This window comes from Amphiura filiformis, chromosome 5 (assembly GCF_039555335.1).
Source record: "Amphiura filiformis chromosome 5, Afil_fr2py, whole genome shotgun sequence".
Taxonomy (NCBI): domain Eukaryota; kingdom Metazoa; phylum Echinodermata; class Ophiuroidea; order Amphilepidida; family Amphiuridae; genus Amphiura; species Amphiura filiformis.
Window position 1 is genome coordinate 40,763,537 of NC_092632.1, and position 16,783 is coordinate 40,780,319.

Sequence of the window (16,783 nt, forward strand, 5' to 3'; positions counted from 1 at the left end):
GAATACCGAGCAAAAAATTATGAAAAACATAAGAAAATGTTGATTACAAATGTCCATAACTTTACAACCAAGCATACTTTTCTTGGTACAATGTACTTACGAAAGAGTAACTTCTGTAATTGGCGTTTCTACCAACTGTGACAGGAATGTACCGCCTCCAAGCTCCCATATGTGTGCAACATCTTTAGCCTGCAAAACAATGATGTTGAAACATTATTTCAGTTTTATGTTTGTGACTTAGTTAAGGTTCCCTGTTCAAAGTTATGGCCTAAATATAATAACTGTTTTAATGTTCCAAAATGAAAAACACCGACATGTACCCTAATACAAGTCAATGCATAATCTTGACCTCAATTTTAAGGTACCGCTTTAAAAAATTCACACAGGAAACAGGTCATGTGAGCATCTGACCCAGAGTTTGAGTCGCTAACCATGATATCTACAACTGTTTTGTTTGGGCTATTTGCTTTAAAGGGACATTTAGAGATATATAGTCAGTACTAAATTGTTAACCTAGCTCCAAAATATATTATCAAAAGAGTGTAAAAATATAACATTGATAATGATAGATCATGCTTTTGTTTGATTATAAACTACATTTGTGAAGATTATCATTCATCCAGGTAACTACAATCTAGGCAACTGGACTTGCGTTTTTGAGTGGGGAATTTTCACATTCTATCCTGAACGCATCATCAGCCCGACTGATCTTCTGGCGGTAAAAGTTCATTGACCTGTGAAGCAGATGTTGTTGTATAATAGATACCTCTCATGTTAAACTCGAAGGTGACCTGTGATATAACAACATCCGCTTCACAGGTCAATGAACTTTTACCGCCAGAAGATCAGTCGGGCTGATGATGCATTCAGGATAGAACGTGAAAATTACCCACTGAAAAACGTAAGTCCAGTTGCCTAGATTGTAGTTCAAAATATTTTATTGTTTATAAACTAGCTCAGGTTCTTTGTCTCCAGAGACAAAAAACTACCACATCCTCAGATTTGTATATCTTTGACATGAATACAAGTTTCCAACATATTCATTTCAGGGATACATTGAAAATTACTACATTTTGGTAGACATTGTAATGTAGCAACACAGATATCAAGTGTGGAGAAATTATTGTGGTTCAGCAGTTACAGATATATCTCTGACCATTAACTAGAAAATTAACTTGTTTTAGGGTAAAGGAAAGAGAATTCTATAACAGACAGTATAATAACTCGACTGGTGACATATTACAAAAAAATAAACACCATGTGCAATTAATATCACTATAAACTTAACAACCAACTGTTCAATTTATCAAAAACTAGAACTTTAAAGACTTTTGTTCTAAGAAACATATCTAGTCAAATTTGTGAATGGGTAGTGGATCAACAGTTGAAAAATATGTGGAACATTGACCATGTGTTGGTAAAGAAAAAAGGAAAATAATAATCAAAACAAAATGAAAGAAAGATGGAAAGAAAAGAAAATACGAAAGTAACTGTCAAACTAGATGTCTGTCTGTTTTGGTTCAAGTTATCAGAAACGAAGGTGGAAGGTCATTACCTGAAGAAGAAACAAGCGGTGCAATCAAGACAAAAGATCTTCACTAAAATTACCGAACTTTTCTCATCTTGAATACATACAAAACAGTGAACATTAAGTGAAGTATGTGAATGCTACAAACATGTTGATGAAGTAATATGGAACATCAAGTTTTGCTTGGACTCGATTATGTGAAAATGGTAAGATGATCAAAATAGCAAGCAAGTAATGAATAGTCTAAAACAACCAAAACATAAAATCAACATAAATACCAGCAAGATGAGCTAGAGAAATAAGTAATTGCAAAATATGCCCATGCTTGAAAGGGAACTTCATTTATGTCATGCAATAACGGTCAATTTAATTACCATTTTGTGGATGCTCTTCCAGGTTAAAGGTCAAAAACAAATAAATGAATTGCAAATCATGCATGATGCAGATTTGAAAAGCAAATTTGAAGATAAATGGTTTTTAATATTTAAATAACCAAATAATGATAATAATAGTAATCATAATAAATAAATAATAATAATAATAATAATAATAATAATAATAATAAATTGGTAAAACAAATTGGTACTATAATAAAGTGCTGTAAACCTTTGACGATAGTGTCGTACTTCGGCAATGTTGACAAGGTGGAACTAACAGCGCATATGATGTGTGGTTAAGTGACTGAACAGCAGTCAGATCATGCAGCAGCCAATCAGAGACAAGTAGTAAAGTACACTCTCATCAAAGGTTTTCCAGCTATTTACTATAGCAAGGTTACATTCCAACCTTCAGCTTACAACACACAAAATAATTATGAAAATTTGTTATCATCAAAGAAGTGATAATTGATAAAGAAACCATTCAATTCTCAACATTTCAAAAGATTTAGATATCCTATTTACATAAGGGAATACTGTACTCGGCTGTATAGTCTCCACAATATAAGCTCTTGGCTGCCTTCGAAGTCTTAAACTCACTCTCTTCTTCACCTACACAGTATTATATCAACATGCATCATGCAAATGAAATAACCCACATATCACAATTTATATTTCCTTTCTTTAAAACTTTCACATTTGAGCCTTCACTTCCACAAGTTATTTATTTATGTGCATTATGAGTTATAAGGTTAAGGAAAATTTTTAATGAATGGTGGACCTATGGGATCATTAACCCTAACACACACCCTGCTTTTTGCTATCGGAAGTTAAAGAAGAAACAAAAAACAGGAGAGAAGATGAACAAAAGAAGTCACTTGGCACCCCCAAGATTCGAACCTGCGACCCCCTGCATGCCAAGCACACGATCACCGACCGATAGCCACACAGGTTATGCTGCCCTGGGCCGCGATTCCGTGAGCATATAGCACTTAAGGTGATTGCGTCATCGCACCCCCTGGGATTCACACATGCGCAATGGTTTTCATCATGGTATTTTGTGGTATTTATGGGTGTTAGGGTTAATAGAATCACTTATTTGCAGCGTTCGACGTAAGCGGTTGTCCGATTGTCCGGGACAACCAAAATGAATGTCGGACAACTAAAAATGCTGTCGGCAGTTGTCCGAGGGACAACCATAAAAATGTGCACCACTGTTACTGAGTAAGCTTAACATAAAATTCATTGGATAAATTTTATAAATGTTCAGAAGAAATCATGACCAAAAACTGTTGGTGATTGTAGTAAAAATTTGTAGCCAGTATAAATACCAAGTATCAACCATGGCCATGTACATCATCATGTCGGTAACGTAAACAGCTGGGTTTTTTGACACACGCTCGCTCAACAGTCACATGGCTGTCAGCAAAAACCGTGACCTCTGACCGTTGCTAAGTGATGATTTCTATTAATTAATCAGTTTCAAGACACCCCAAGGCTATTATAATACAATTGGTTTCAAAATACCCATTTTCTGTTGGGGGGATCCCCATCAGCTCATGAATAATTAATGAGCCAACTTTTAATTGAGATTTTTACGTCTTGTGTTACAAATCTTGACTTCTTGAAGAGAATCATGAATTCTGATGGCTTTTAAAGCATAAAATCGAGCATAAGCATGAATTTATTGACCATAAATAAATGATGAATATTCAACCTGTATTTACTTGGATAAATATATTTGTTATTTTATTACATGTAGCAACAAGGTGAGTTTGGGGAAAATGTGTGATGTGTGATATTGGCGGCAGTGTACGTATGGCTTTTTAAACTTTCAACTTAATAAGCTTAAAAAGTTCGTAAAAATTTCGGACAACCAAACATATTTTCGGACAACCAAAAATTTTTTTGAGGTTGTCCGATGGACAACCTCAAAAAATTTCTTAATTCGAACGCTGCTTATTTGTGTCTTGGGCACAATACTGTTCATACAACATCTTCGATTTTTCTTTGTTTTCTATTTAATGATTGTTGTGCTAGTCCATTACTGTTGTTAAGGACATGCATGGTGCGAATGATGTGCACCATTACATTATGGGTATGAATGTACACAAAATGTCTGATGTGTATTAAGCGACCTCAAAATTAATTTGAATGGGTGTGCAAGTAAGTTGGATAAAAATCATGGGCAGTAAGCGCATGCTTCCACAACATCTAACATACATCACACATAAATTATCCACAACAGCAGCAATAACCAATACTGATGCTGTACATACTGTATACCCATACATATTATATATTTTTTTCAAATGCCTGTGAATTTGCACCATGTTGTTAGTTCTACAGAGAATCGGTCATCTTAAACCTCTACATAGGGTTATTTCTTTTCATCAAAGGTATACCTATGAAAACTAAATAATTGTAACTGAAAAAAAAATACCAATTTGTGTTGATCTCTATTCTTCCTCAAGTCCTCACCTCAATATAAGTCATCTTATTTTGGGCTCTAAATGAAATTTCTGCCACAGGACAGAAGTAATGCAAAGCCAGGAATCTTCCCACCTAGCATGTACCCAAGAAGGGCTAGGTATTCCCGGTTCCTTCCTATGTATTGGCATTTCAGAAAAGGAGCTGTTACTTGACTATGTTTTTACCATGTTACATTTAGAGGAGAGCAGTCCATATTTGGTTATGCACTTACCATGTTGTGACCTTTAGCTCGTCTGCCAAATGTATATTCTAAGGCTGTAGTTGCTTTTGGAGGCTCATCTTTCTCAAGAAACCTCAAGATGATTGAAGTCTTCCCCTGCAAAAATAAAAGTCATAGAGGGATGTCAGAACTGTGACGTTTTGAGACATATCTGAACTTCTTAAGTATAAAGACTTCTTGAACTTGTCAAATGAAAAAGGCAGACCCAAATTGCAAATTATGTTTTACCGTGGTTGAACTTGGGTAGACTTTTGCGACTGGAAAAAGTTTAAGAAATATCCATACCAGGACACGTATAAGAGTAACTAATAGACCTGTTATCGACTGTCAAATGTGTTGTATTATCGTCGATATGGCCCTAAATCCGACATGTCAAAATCAATTGTCCTTTTTCGACACTTTACGACACATATTAAAAAGGGAAAAAAATTAAATTCCCATGCTATTTTGTCCGAATAAGCTTATCGTACGATCATGTTTTCATCTGAAAGTCGAAATTACCTCCCGAAGTTGACCTGAACCCGGAAGTAGAACGAACCAGGAAGTACGTTTACACCGGAAGTCGGCAATCGTAACTCATATCGCGTGATTTTAAGCTTATCTATCGACCTTTTTCAGCATTTTAAAATCTCATTACGAGTTTCGACGTGTGTCGATTGTCGTATTTTTTTCCCCAACAAAGTGTTGAATTAAAAATCATGTGTCGATAACAGGCCTAGTAACTAAGTTCAAAATCACACTAAATACCTGAAGTATAAAGTCTTGAGCTTGTAATAAAAGAAATTCAGACCCAAATCGTAAACTGTGTATTACTATCATTAGGCATGTCCACTAAAAATTGAAGTACATTTAAATTGATTCAGACCTAACTTATTGGCTTGGAATTGATGAAAGAAACATTTTGGCGTTTAAATAATCTTAATCGGACGTTTCATTCCAGAGATATAGCCTTTCGAGTGTCACGGTTTTATATAGGGCTGCTAGAACATGTTAAAAAGTTAAAGTCCAAAAAGGAATACTAACAGAAAGTGCAACTTTAAGGTACTTTTTCTTAATGTATTTATTAACTAGCGTTATCTGGAACATTATATTTGCTTATAACAACATGAAAATAAGATCATCCTGAAAATTTAATCGATTTTGTTGACATACAACAAAAATATAAGACCTCAAAACCCATGGTTTGTTTGGTGAAACCTCAAGCATGATCATAGATGGCCGCCATGGAAAATATCTCCATAGAGGAGATGAACAATAAGTGCATTATTTCAAATGAATAGCGGTAGTCTTAAACATTGTTCAATCTTTTAAGGTCAGCACATTTTATCTTCAAAAATTATTATATTTCATCATGGCATAAGTTTGGTAACATTAATCGCTACCAATTTTGAGAAATTTGCTCCAACTCAAAGGTTATCTTTACTATATTGAGCAATACACTGTGTGTGCATGTGCCCACTATGGTTTCCGAGAGTGTGTGGTTCCCAGTAGTTTCTCTCCCTATGGATATAGGTACACGGTCTGTAACACAGACTAGGTAGTGAGTAGTGCACGGGAAGTAAAAGATTTGAGATGGGCATGGTAGGCTTAAACATTCTTAAATTTCTTAACATCCTGCACATTTTGTCTTCAAAAATAGTTAAATTTTATGAGTATGTAAGTTTGCTTGTCTGATTCACTCCAAATTCGGAGATAATTGCGTTTGAACACCTGATGCACGGAATGGTGTCACTTCAACCTGTTGTAGTTCTCATCTCATTAAATTTTTCATTAAAAAAGTTGATCTCTTCATGAAGGAAGGTCCTCTCTATTTACTGACCAAACAGGAAAAAGTTTGGTTAATGTTTTCTGGTGGAATCAGGAATTTCTTGAAACACCCTGATATAGGCCCACATTTGGATCAAAACAAGTATGTGCACCATTTAACAGGCCTGGGATTTCTTGTATCGATCACTTTCTCCATAGACAATACGTGTGTGAGTGCACGCACACAGTAAATGAAAAATCGTTCTAGTGGAAACTGTATTAACAGTGGTCATCCCTACTATCATGAGTGCATTTAATAATACACAGTATGATTTGGAAGTAGGAAAACGAATCGAAAGACAACTGAAAAGAGGCTACTTACTGCACTTTTGCTTCCCATGAAAAGAATAGTACATTCTGTGCTGCTGCTGTTTTGTTCAGTCTGAACTAAAGGATACATGTTAACGAGAAAATTGATGAGAACAGGTCTTTAAGAGTGTAATCTTTAGTGTAATACAGCTTTGAAACATATAATAAATAGAACAATACACATACATTCCCTACACACCTCCCTACATTATGATCAAACAGAGAGAGACTCTGTCCTGGACTATACAAACAGGGGATGTATTTTCTTATTTTATTTTAACTGCCTAACCAGGAACATTTGGAGATTTTTACATTACACTTTTTAAGACATGGTGTTTTAAATACCATCAAACACATTTTCAGGCTATTGCAGCTCACTGCACATACCAGGAGACTGAGACTGGTCCCTGGTACGACAAATGCCACTGTTGGAATGTAACACACAACCCCCACATGCACATGCAATACTTCATCTGGATAATCAGTTACGGCACTGGAAACACAATTTGCAACAATTTGAATCCTTATGAAGGGCCATGAAATGCATTGCAGCCACATTTCAATAAACAGACTGGCAACAAATTTTATAAGCGTTTCATCAATTATAAATACCCTCATTTTTTTTGGCTTCTTCCTCTTTATGCTCCTTCTCATGAATGGCAATGTCCCATAAGGATTTCTCTCTGAAAAAGATCAAAGTACAAAAAGAGACAAAAGAAAAACAGTTCGTCAAATAAAAAAATTATGTACCGGTACCCATCTTTTGTGTCCCATAAAGTATTTAGGGTTGCACGACATAGGCTTTTTTAGTAGTCGACTAATCGCCACCCAAATAGTCGCGACTACGACTATTGGCAACTATCAAAGCAAGCAACAAACATGAAGTTAAGGTGGGTTCTAAAAGAGCAAAAAAAAATTGTCATAAGAACTTGTGCTACCGCCTTGAAAATCTTCATGAAAGTTAGTTACAACTTTACCTATTACTCCTTCCTGTGTATATTTAAATGTCATGTTGTGATTTTGCTTAAATACGTACAACTTTATTGTCGTGAATAAAAAGTTCCATTGTGCTGATCGTACTGGTGACGTTGGCCATTTGTTTTGGTTATGAAGAAGAAGAATCCTCATTTCGACAGGAGCACCAACAGCCTTCTTGGCTTTTTAAATAAAGAATGGGGAACTCAAGCAAATTGGAAATTAATAAGGGTGGGAAAAAATAAAAACTTGTCTGCTGATTTCGCTTGTTTATGTTTTTGTTATTACTGAATTCATCTCATCTCACTTTCTATTTTTAATGACAACTATTCTGATTTGATGACTCAAAAGAAATATAATCAATAAAACATTCATTCATTGTCTAAGTTGCTATTTTTAATAACAAGTAAAGTTTTAATTTTTCACAATTTTATTTTTTAATTAATTAATTTATTTATTGTATTTATTTATTTAATTATTTATTTATTGTATTTATTTATTTAATTATTGTAAATTTTTCCTATTTATTTATTTATTGTATTTATTTATTTAATTATTGTAAATATTTCCTGCATGTTTAATTTGATTCTTGTACAATTGAAGTTTGAGTAAAAAAATAGTTGTTTGTTTTTATTAATATTGTAAAAGTTTCATATATATGCTCCATATTTTGTAGTAAATCATTGTACAGCAAGAACAATTCACATTTTGTTTTCAAATAACTCCCAAGACTGAATTGGCTGTTAATATCCACGAAAAGTTGAATTTCTGGTATTTCACACATCGGGTACTTTCCCTCATTACGGTAATTATTCATACACAACCACTGGAACCCGATTCTGCCCATGCGCATGTTGCAAGTAGACATTTTTGGTAAACAACATCATGAGCGACCTTGTACTTCCCGGGGTAGTCCCTCATTTAATATTCATAAGTAAGTTCATTCATTCATGCAGAGAATAAATACGAAGTGGGGTTCTGATTGGCTGAATCAATTGTTTGACAATCATTAGCAACAGACTGATAATCTGATTGGCCGATTGTGCGTCAAATCATTGGTCGGCGCAGATCGGTGCCCTTGAAGTGAACACAAAGTTCCATGTATGTCACTTAACAGGGCGCTCGCGTCAATCTGAGCAATGGACTGCCGTTCTTCTCTGAAACCCAGTGTATGATGAACTTCATAAGGTTTACTACCAAAGAAAATTGACAGTTATTCCCTCAGAAGTTGTCCACCTACATGCATGTATGTAAGTTCGGAAGTATTATAAACAATAAGATTTTCATCAAAAAAAGTTGCTGTTCAATGACAGGGGCGTTTATTCTTCCGTTAATCGCCCCCAAAGGGGAGGGAATAATTTTACCCCTTTGGGGAAGAATTTTGCATTTTGAAAAAAAAAAAAAGAGAGGGAAAAACAGAAGAAAGTCAACAGGATTCAAGGAAGATTAAAAATAAAATTAACTAATTTGGGGAAAAATGTATAACTGGAACATGTATTATTATGTTTTATGGTATTTTGGGAATGAAATAGATGGTCACTGGCTGGCAGTGACTGCTCTACAGGGTTGGTGAATTCATCAAGTGTCATTTAGGGAAGAATTATAATGGGTACATAACATTAGCATACATGTAGTGGTCCCTTGGCTTTTACCAAAAATAATTCTTTGAGGGAAACCATGGACTTTTATATCATAAAACAGGGAAAAGTTGGGTCAGTAATTCTTCCCTGCCTGGGCAATAGTGACTAGTGGTCATACTATATAGGTAATAATGCACAGTTTGCACACTAAGATTAAGGGAGCTCTGCTTTGCATATTTCATACAAAATCCATTTTCTTTTTAGTTCGGACATCTGCCTATCTAGGGAAGCATTTGGGATTCTAAGGGAAGAACCATCAATTAGTTAACAGCTCTATTGTCCAAGTTTATCTTCCCTTTTAAACCTCAGCTTCAGATCCAAATCCTTGATTATTCTTCCCTAGATGCAATAGTTCAGTGGCATTCTCCGAACTCTGCAACAGAAGAATTTTAATTCTAAGGCTTTATAAATCAGGGTATGGGTCACTCCATATGAAATCAAGGAGGCTCCCCACCTGACCCCCTCAGATTTGCTTTATATTTTAGTCATATGTTGTACCTGTAAAAAAATTAAAAACCTGCAAATTTGAGGTCTGTAGCTCTTACGGATTTTCTGTGGCAGCCATTTAAAGTTGGAGTAGGGGGGTCTAAATTTGGACTAAAAAGTTGCCCTTTAAATAAATTTCATCTTTGAGAGTCTGTGCCTTCTTTATAAAAAGAGAGAGAGGTCTGAAACCTTGTATACACACTAACTGCATGCCCAATTTGTCAAAAAGTAAAAAAAAAAAATTTCTGTAATTGCGTGTTGTGTCACGGGGTCATTAAATATGCAAGAAAAAATGTAATGTTTTGTAAACTGGCAAGTTTAGCCCCCCTAAATTCACATTTTTTGTCAAATTAATTTTTTTTTTTTGTCACTGATACTATATATAGGATAAATACAATGCATATCCAAAAAATTGAGGTCACAACTCATTTACATTTCGAACAGCGCCCTCACGAAGATGAAATTTATTGCAAATTCAACATTTTCGGGGGGCCCAAAGTCGATGTGGTCCACCTTCAAAATTTATAAAACATCACTTTTATATTACTACTAGTCTTAAATTACAACTTTGCTAAGTCCCAGTAATTGTCTAGGTTGACTTCATATAAAACGACAAGCCCAAAGTTGACCATTTTCTTATGATTGCATGTACTGCAAATAGGCCTATGCCGAATTTGGAAGGCCTAAAAGTCAAATTGGCCACAATATTGAAAATAAATGATTAGATGAGTAGTTATTGGCCCTATTTACTTTTATTTCCATTTTATTTTCAATATACAGATTTTCTATGGCAGCCATTTAAAGTTGGAGTAGGGGGATCTAAATTTGGACCCAAAAGTTGCCCTTTGAATAAATTTCATCTTTGGGAGCCTGTACCTTCCTAATAAAAAGAGAGAGAGGTCTGAAACCTTGTATACACACTAACTGCATGCCCAATTTGTCAAAAAGTAAAAAAAAATAAATTTCTGTAATATTGCGTGTTGTGTCACGGGATCATTAAATATGCAAGAAAAAATGTAATGTTTTGTAAACTGGCAAGTTTAGCCCCCCTAAATTCACATTTTTTGTCAAATTAATTATTTTTTGTTGTCACTGATACTATATATAGGAAAAATACAATGCATATCCAAAAAATTGAGGTCACAACTCATTTACATTTCGAACAGCGCCCTCACAAAGATGAAATTTATTGCAAATTCAACATTTTCAGGGGGCCCAAAGTCGATGTGGTCAACCTTCAAAATTTATAAAACATCACTTTCATATGACTACTAGTCTTCAATTACAACTTTGCTGAATCCCAGTAATTTTATAGGTTGACTTCATATAAAACGACAAGCCCAAAGTTGACCATTTTCTTATGATTGCATGTACTCCAAATGTGCCGAATTCGGAAGGTTTGGAAGTCAAAATGGCCACAATATTGAAAATAAATGACTAGATGCGTAGTTATTGGCCCTATTTTACTTTTATTTCCATTTTATTTTCAATATTGGGGCCAATTTGACTTTTAAGCCCTCCGAATTCGCACATTTGCAGTACATGCAATCATAAGAAAATGGTCAACTTTGGGCTTGTCGTTTTATATGAAGTCAACCTAGACAATTACTGGGACTTAACAAAGTTGTAATTTAAGACTAGTAGTCATATAAAAGTGATGTTTTATAAATTTTGAAGGTGGACCACATCGACTTCGGCCCCTGAAAATGTTGAATTTGCAATAAATTTCATCTTCGTGAGGGCGCTGTTCAAATGTAAATGAAATGTGAGGTCAATTTTTTGGATATGCATTGTATTTAACCTATTTATAGCATCAGTGACAATAATTAATAATTAATCTGACAAAAAATGTCAATTTAGGGGGTCTAAACTTGCCAGTTTACAAAACATTACATTTTTTCTTGCATATTTAATGACCCCGTGACACAACGCGCAATAATTACAGAAATTTTTATTTTTTTTACTTTTTGACAAATTGGGCATGCAGTTAGTGTGTATTCAAGGTTTCAGACCTCTCTCTCTTTTTATAAAGAAGGCACAGACTCCCAAAGATGAAATTTATTTAAAGGGCAACTTTTGGGTCCAAATTTAGACCAACCTACTCCAACTTTAAATGACTGCCCCAGAAAATCCATAAGAGCTACAGACCTCAAATTTGCAGGTTTTTAATATTTTTACAGGTACAACCTATGACTAAAATATAAAGCAAATCTGAGGGGGTCAGGTGGGGAGCCTCCTTGATTTCATATGGACTGACCCGTATGCGAGTCACCACATATATGAAAGAGCTGAAAATGCAAAAACCAGATAGCAAAAAGCTCAAAACACCTAGCAAAAAGCTGCAATTTGGGAAGATCCTATACTTTTATACAGAGCAAGTGTAGTGGTACAAAAAAACCTGAAAATCAAAACAAAAAAGCTGAACTCTCACACCCCTGTAAATAATAAATCACAGTTAGCTCTGAAAATAATAAAGAGCCCAGAGGTGTTTACAAGCCTGTCTTCCCTTTGAACCATTAGTCCTTAGATGCAATGGTTCAGTGTCCAGACTGTACCATCTAGGAAAGAATTTGATGTTTTTAGGGAAGACAGAATAGAACAACTCACAACACACCTATGTTCAGGCAGGGAAGGGAGGGAACAAGAAAAGGAAAAGTACATGTAGATAGCACCCGGGGGAGGCACTCGAATATGAAAGTGACATACCTGTGCCCACCAGCGTTTGAAACTAGGGGTCTATTGGTGTGGAAATTTTCAGAAAAAAGGGGGTCATTCAGTGTTGGCAATGTAAAAAATGGAGTGATGTGATTTTGTATGGGAGCTCCTAAAATTTCACATCACTGACAATCTAAAATAGGTTTTTACCCAATTTTACAGTACAACATAGACAAAACTCATTTATTTAGCTCAAAATGTGTATGAAGTGCAATAATTGTTCAAGAAAGGGGGTCATTCAGTGTAGGCTACTGAAAAAAACAGGGTCATTGGGTGTAGGATTTACCAAAAATAACGGGGTCTTTTCATGGGCTCATGACGTATTTCAATATATGGGAGTGCCCCCACCCCCCCCCCCCACCCCGGAGATAGCAACCAACCTAAAATTTTCCCTTTTTGGTCCATTTTTGGGGTTTTCAGTTGGGGAAGAATCTGGGGATGGATGTGACACAGCGCGGTAGGGTGAGGGAATAATTTCAATTTTCTGGAAGAATAGACACCCCTGAATTGAAGCATGTCAGGTCAGTTCCACAGTCACTCATGATACAGACGAACTCCAAACAGTCAAAGTCTCTCAGGCGCAGGCTCAGCATCACCCGATAATGAGGGCAGATTGGATCCTTCCATGAAGTGCGACAGATAAAACTGCTATGCCACCTAGGTTTCATTATCATTGAGGTATAGGACTTTTTATTTTTTTGGAGGAGAGCAGATAGGGCAACTACTTGATTATATTTCTACATGTTCATACTACATACTCTGAAAATTTTAGAAAATTCGCACGAGTCCGTTTTTTTAAAATCACATTTTTGTTCCTAAAATGGGGTTATAAGCGCCCTCAACGGGCACTCTCTCCATAGGGCTACATGTAAAGACCAGTTATAGACAAATGGCCCTAAAATAAAACGGACTCGTGCGAATTTCCTCAAATTTTGCATATGATGTAGATTTAACATCTGGAATGTAATGCAAGTGATGCCGTTGCTGCTCTCCTAAATTCATTTTTAAAATGTCCGCCCCAGACCAAGGTGATGCCCATACTATACGGCCATACCACATATTTTTACATAAATGCAAAGACACACAAGCTCAGCTCTATCACTACACTAGGTCAGGTATATGGCCGGCTTAATATGCGAAGACACGCAATGCCACGCTGACGTGATTTAGTTAGACACACACGATTGAACGATCAGCCCTCATCATGAGTGACTCTAGACTCAGTCATGTGAATTGTGATAATTCACAGCATACTAAAACTGTTGGAAAATAGTCTGTATGCATGACACTCACTCACAATCATGACAATTATCATCATCATCATAAACACTTCTCGTCAGCGGTTTGAAATAACCTTAGATTAAGTGCCCTCAGAAGGTCCGGACACAGGCATACACTTCTTTAATTCGCCCGACCCTCGAGTACGCTGCCACAATCTGGGACCCATACCATCAAAGGGACATCAACAGCTTACAAAGAGTCCAGAGAAAGGCCGTCCGGTTCATCACAGGGAATTATCGCAGAAGATCGAGTGTCACTGCTTTGAGGGCCGACTTGGGTTTTCCAACACTACAGCAACGAAGGTTGGCATCAAGACTGACTCTGTTTTACAAGATTCATAACCAGGAAGTCTCTGTCCAAATACCATGTCACTACATACCACAAGACACACCCTCCATCAAAACCAGAAGGAAGCATGAGGAGCAGTACAAGATCATCAGAGCAAGAACAGAAGTATACAAGAACAGCTACTTCCCAGTAACCATACCAGTATGGAACAAACTCCCTGCTTCTATAGTGAATTCAACATCAAGCCAAACGTTCAAAACCAAGATCCAGCAGCTGGTTTCCAGTGATCAATCTGAGCTGTACATGGGCTCAGTTGTTCCCAGCGCTCGAAATAAGGCGCGTCCTTGCGTCAAATACCCGTGAAAGTAGGCGCGGACCCGCACATTTCCGACGGTACGGGTCAGCGTGACCCGTAAAAATTGAACCAAGCAAAGAGCAAAAAATCATGGTTTTGTTGTTCCACTGAAAAATCATAATACATAATACGTACAGCTCCCTGAGTAGACTTTCATTTTAGTTTCCCATCAAGTTTTCAACCCGGATCGCCGTAGCTAATTCTCATTCTTGAAATCTCAAAGGCAAGGGTCCGGGGCCGGACCCTTGAAAATTGGTGAGGACCCTTGAAATTTCAAAGGCAAGGGTCCGGAGGACCCTTGGATTTTTGTTTTTATTTCGAGGCCTGGTTGTTCCAGCAGCTGCGCCACTCAACCAGGAGTAGCATTAAGGCCCCGAAAGTCGGGGGTTGTTTTCCCGTGTTTTTCACTCCCGAGCTTGCAGAAAATCCAAATACATGGGGTGAAAATGAAATATCAGGGGTGAAAAATATTTTGCAGTGTAGTCAGGGGTAGAAGTAAGGTCCAGAAGTAGAGGGTCAGAGTTCACCCCTGAGCTTGCACATTCCCAATATATGAAGGGTGAAAAATTAATATTTTTTCAATTTAGGGGGTCATTCACCCCCGGGGGTTAACGCTACCCCTGCACTCAACTAGTCCTGCACCAAGTCTTCACTGTATATAATTTTGCACCCTTCGTCATGAGTTTTGTGATTTTTATCATCGTTATCGGTGGTGGGAGTGATTTTGTGATTTTGTCTATTCTGCACCGGATGTGAAGTTGCACCGCTGGGCGTGATACCACGTATGGTCTACCCAGAATTCACGTAGAAGTAGAAGTAGATTATTAATACACAGATTGGAATTTTCCATGCCTGTGCGCTCTAAGCGTACCAGAATTCAGCTGACGTGTCGCCGGTACAGCGTACTGACCTGGCGACATCGCTTATCTTACGCGAGAAGTTTCTTTTGTGTACGCTCACGCTGTTTGCGCTATTTTGAGTTTGCTCACGTGGTACCTGACTTAGCGTCGATCCCCTGAGGCAACATGCCATGTTTCCGCGGTATTATAACAATGTAATGTAGCTCGAGATACTCTAGCTAAATACAGGTTAACATTTACTATCTTACATTATCTTGCTGTATTTCAGCTAGAGCGCCAGACGACAAGCTTCCAGGTTTTTTTGGAGAACAATACTGTTATGTAAGATGAAGAAGAAACCCGCCTCGGAGCCCACCCTACTCATTATTTCATTGTACTTATTGCAATTTGCCTCCATACATTACCTAATCAACACAAAGCTTTTGTGAGGATTAGTGAGTGGATAAGATTAAGATATTGACAGCGGAGGATACGAAGGACACGCCGATTGTTAGTTGTCAATCATGAATTGCCGCAACGTTTTAATATTTTACTGCATGGCATTCCCCAAGCACCAAGACAAATTATGCCATATTTTTCCAAAGTTCATCTCATATGAAGTAAGCTGAATGCGATCTGTACTTTTGTAACATTCCGATCGCTTTTGATCACCTATTATCGGCAAATTTGCTTGAAAACATGTGAGTTCATGTTGTGTAAACATAATTAGCATAGACACAAATGAAATTACGATGCAATACAATGCAATTTGAATGCGCAGCAGATCTATAGAAATAAGGCTGCTCGGTTTTATGCAGAATTAGACCACGTCTGATGTAATGCATAGTGCCGTACTATTACGCTGACTTTCGTATTCGGTGAGGAGGATGATTTCGACCTCCTGGTTTGTTTACAAACAGAGAGGTAGACAAAAAACCGTTCCGCTTGTCCAAACACTCAAGTATCAGAAGGATGGTCCACAATAGTGTGATTCACGTAACATCATAAACATGAATATCAATAGGGATTAAAAAGCTGTCACGTAGAACCACGTGCTTCTATTGTCCAATTTGCCATTAAGATTTCACATGGAAACAGTTCAGACCCAGAACAGGATCATGTCAGAAATTAATATTTTGTTCTGGGTCTGATTATTCGGACTAGTAATGCACAGCTTTAACTTGCAAGCTGCTGAATTCGGCAGTCTAAAACCATAACAAACCGTGCCGCAACTCTGCAAGCAAGCAACGGCGGTGTTCAATTTAATATTGGGTGCTTACCCTTTCGGCATGTTCGTAAATGTAACACGTCTGTAGAGCGATGAACTTAAAACAAGATTCTGATCACTTCAAAAATTACATTTATTAAGCTTATTTTTACACTGCAGATCATTTCGGATTTCTCCAGGTCGAAAAAATGTGTAGGGCTGTGCACGAAAAACTCTGATGTCATCGATACGTGCGTAGATTCA

At 36.9% G+C, this 16,783-nt stretch overlaps 1 protein-coding gene across 1 annotated transcript in view; it reads right to left on the reverse strand.

Moving 5' to 3' along the window:
* Positions 1-16,743, reverse strand: part of LOC140153125 (cytoplasmic dynein 2 light intermediate chain 1-like) — a 28,266-nt gene extending 11,523 nt beyond the window's left edge. The window contains exons 1-5 of the mRNA XM_072175766.1: positions 16,593-16,743; positions 7,346-7,416; positions 6,747-6,811; positions 4,610-4,714; positions 101-189 (exon numbers count right to left, since the gene is read on the reverse strand). Of these exons, the coding sequence (XP_072031867.1) occupies positions 101-189; positions 4,610-4,714; positions 6,747-6,811; positions 7,346-7,416; positions 16,593-16,603 (341 nt within the window). The 5' untranslated portion in view covers positions 16,604-16,743. The remainder of the gene's footprint in view (positions 1-100; positions 190-4,609; positions 4,715-6,746; positions 6,812-7,345; positions 7,417-16,592) is intronic.
* Between the last annotated feature and the right edge of the window lie 40 nt (positions 16,744-16,783).